The sequence below is a fragment of the Egretta garzetta genome, unplaced genomic scaffold (genome assembly GCF_000687185.1).
Source record: "Egretta garzetta isolate BGI_Z169 unplaced genomic scaffold, ASM68718v1 scaffold703, whole genome shotgun sequence".
Lineage (NCBI taxonomy): Eukaryota > Metazoa > Chordata > Aves > Pelecaniformes > Ardeidae > Egretta > Egretta garzetta.
The window spans coordinates 16,619-19,304 of NW_009259048.1; the positions used below are offsets into that span (position 1 = coordinate 16,619).

The following is a 2,686-nucleotide window of genomic DNA, read 5'->3' on the forward strand; positions in this document are numbered from 1 at the left end:
CCCGGAGCCTCCGTCCCCGGTGCGGCATCGGCGCGCACCTCCTGCACCGTCGGCTCCTCCTCGCTGAATGAGGCGGGCGAGGAGTCTTCCCCGGTGTCCTGGGGTAGCTCGGTCCCGCCGGGATGCCGCTGCCCACCCTCGACTGCCCTCACCCCCATCACCAGCTCCTGGTTGAACTCCAGGGCTTGTTCAACAATTTCCAAAATATCTGAGTCTTTCATGACGTCCGCCGGCACCTCTGCAGGGAGATCAGCCACCTCTGGGCTCTCGTTAATTATCTCCGGGAAATCTCCCTGCTCCGGCGCGGCGCCGGGGTCAGCCTCGGGCGGCTCCTCGTCCCCGGCTGGGGGATGGCTGTCACCGTCCGGTGCTTCCTCCTCCACGGATGGCTGCTCATCCGACGTCTGCTCCGCTTGGGCAGGCAGCGGAGGTTGCAGCCTGGCAGCGTTTCGGCTCTGCCAGCATCGCTCTCTGGCTCCACCGTGCCGTCGAGCTCCTGGACCAATTTGGCAGGCGAGCCCTCATGTGCCCCGGGGCTGGCAGCCCCCCGGGCTGGCTCGTCAGCGCCTCCTGCTAACGGCCCCGAGGCCCCGGGGGAGCCGGGGTCTGCCTCGGGTGCAGCTGGACCTTCCTCCAGCTCAGCAGTAAAACTCCCAGCATCATCCTCATCCTCATCCTTTGGCATCTCAGGTTCTTCCGTGGGCACCATCAAGTCTTCATCTGCCTCACCAACAAACGCCTCGAAGTGCCCTTCATCCTCGGGCACCGGAGACACTTCTCCAGCGGTATCCAGGTCATCTTTGCTGGCTTGGGTTGCTTCAACTTTAATTTCTTCAAAGTCCTCGGTGATCTCAGCTTCCTCCGAGCTGGAGACTTCTTGGTTGGGAGCAGAGACCATGAAATAGCCTTCCTCCTCCTCAGCACCCTCTGCCGCTGTCTCCGGCCCTGCCTCCTCTTCGCAGCTCTCTGGCACGGTGGGAGTTGGTGGCTTGTCCCTCCCTTCCAGCCATCCCTCAGCCTCTGGAGCTCTTTCAGATGCAGGGGCTGTCTCTGTGGTCTCCTCAGTCTCCGGAGGGTTTTGGCTGGGTGCGACCACAGCCAGCATCTCCCCTTCGTAGAGGTGTAAGGGCGTGCTGTCGGGCAGCGTGTCCTCCAGCTCCACCCTCCTGCCCGTCTCCGCTGCCTGCTCCAGCTCTCCCCATCGCCCAGCATCCTCCTCCACCCACTCACCACTCTCCGTGCCGGCACCCAGCACCTCCCGAAGCGCCACGGGGCCAGCGCCGCTGCTTTCCGGCTCTCCCAGGGCCGAGCCGAGCTCCTCGTCAGCATCCTCACCCTGCACCTCCCATGACTCCTCCGGAGCCTCGGATGGCTCCTGGCTGGCCCCTCTCCCGGGGGCACCCATGGGTGCCCAGGCAGGCTGCCCCGCAGTGCCCTGCTCATCCCTCGCCAGCCCCGGGGCTGGCTCAGCCCCCACCGGTGGCTGCTGTTGGCTCTCGGCATCTTCTTCATCGCCTTCCCGTGTTTCCTCCAGCTCTGCTGGCAACACGCCGTCTCTCTCCTCGCTTTCCAGCCCTCCAGTGCTTGTCGGGGTTTCATCTGCCCAGGCTGGCTCTTCTGTCCCCAGAGCTCCCTCTCTGTCCTCCGCTGTCACCTCCCAGTCCTCTGGATGGGACTTTTGGCTGCTGCCATCGTCCCCCCTGCCCCAGGGCTCCTCTCCCGGCTCTGGCTCCAGCTCCTGCTCCAGCACCTCTTCTGCAAAGCCATTTTCCTGCAGATCCCCGAGCTCCTCCCAGGTTCCGCTCTCCTGCTCGGGGGTTTCAGGTCCCACAGCCTGGGGGTTTTCTCCTCCCAGCACCTCCCCGCTGCCCTCTCCCATTTCTCCCTCACCATCTTTTGCTCTGCCTGGGTCCTCCCCTCTCACAGCATCTTCTTCAGCCCCTAATGAAGCCTCTTCTGCTGGGATGGCCTCGTGGATGCTCGAGGGCTCCTGCTCCGGGCACGGCTCCTGCTCTGGGCACGGCTCCTGCTCCGGGCACGGCTCCTGCTCAGGGAACGGCTCCTGCTCCGGGCACGGCTCCTGCTCGGGGAACGGCTCCTGCTCGGGGCACATCTCCTGCTCAGGGAACGGCTCCTGCTCAGGGCACATCTCCTGCCCCCTTTCCTCCTCTGCAGCCAGATCCGTCTCGCACACGGGCATTTCCCGAGGCTCAAACTTTTCCTGCTCTCCATCAACAAGGTCCTCTTCCAGGTGACTTTCCGTGGGCAAAACTGGGTGGCTTTCCACAGGGACAGCATGAGCAGCTTCGACTTCCCTTTGCGGGGACTCCCCTTCTCGCACATCCATCTTTTCCCCCTGGAAATCACTGTCTTCCCCGCAGGGGCTGCCGGGTTCCCTCTCTTCCTCATCCTCCGAGGGTTGCGATGCCTCCGTGCTTGGGGCCTCCGTCTCGTCCTCCCCTTGCTCTGGCTCTTCCTGGCCAGTCCCTATCTGGCCAGGGCCACTCATGTCCTCTTCCTGGGCCACCACTTCTGGGCTCGGCACGGTGGGCATCTCCTCCTCCCGCGCTCCCATCTCTTCCCAGCTCTCCGTGGCACTTAGGGAAGCAGCCGTCCCCAGTGGGGACACGGCTCCGTCCCGCAAAGCGCTGCTCTCTGCACCCAGCCCCTGGAGCATGGCTTCCCC

At 64.6% G+C, this 2,686-nt stretch overlaps 1 protein-coding gene across 1 annotated transcript in view; it reads right to left on the reverse strand.

Moving 5' to 3' along the window:
• The window catches only part of NES (nestin), a 15,347-nt gene that overhangs the window by 8,159 nt on the left and 4,502 nt on the right, over positions 1 to 2,686 (reverse strand). The window contains exons 4-6 of the mRNA XM_035890667.1: positions 2,160 to 2,681; positions 487 to 2,015; positions 39 to 412 (exon numbers count right to left, since the gene is read on the reverse strand). Coding sequence (XP_035746560.1) covers positions 39 to 412; positions 487 to 2,015; positions 2,160 to 2,681 — 2,425 coding nt within the window. The remainder of the gene's footprint in view (positions 1 to 38; positions 413 to 486; positions 2,016 to 2,159; positions 2,682 to 2,686) is intronic.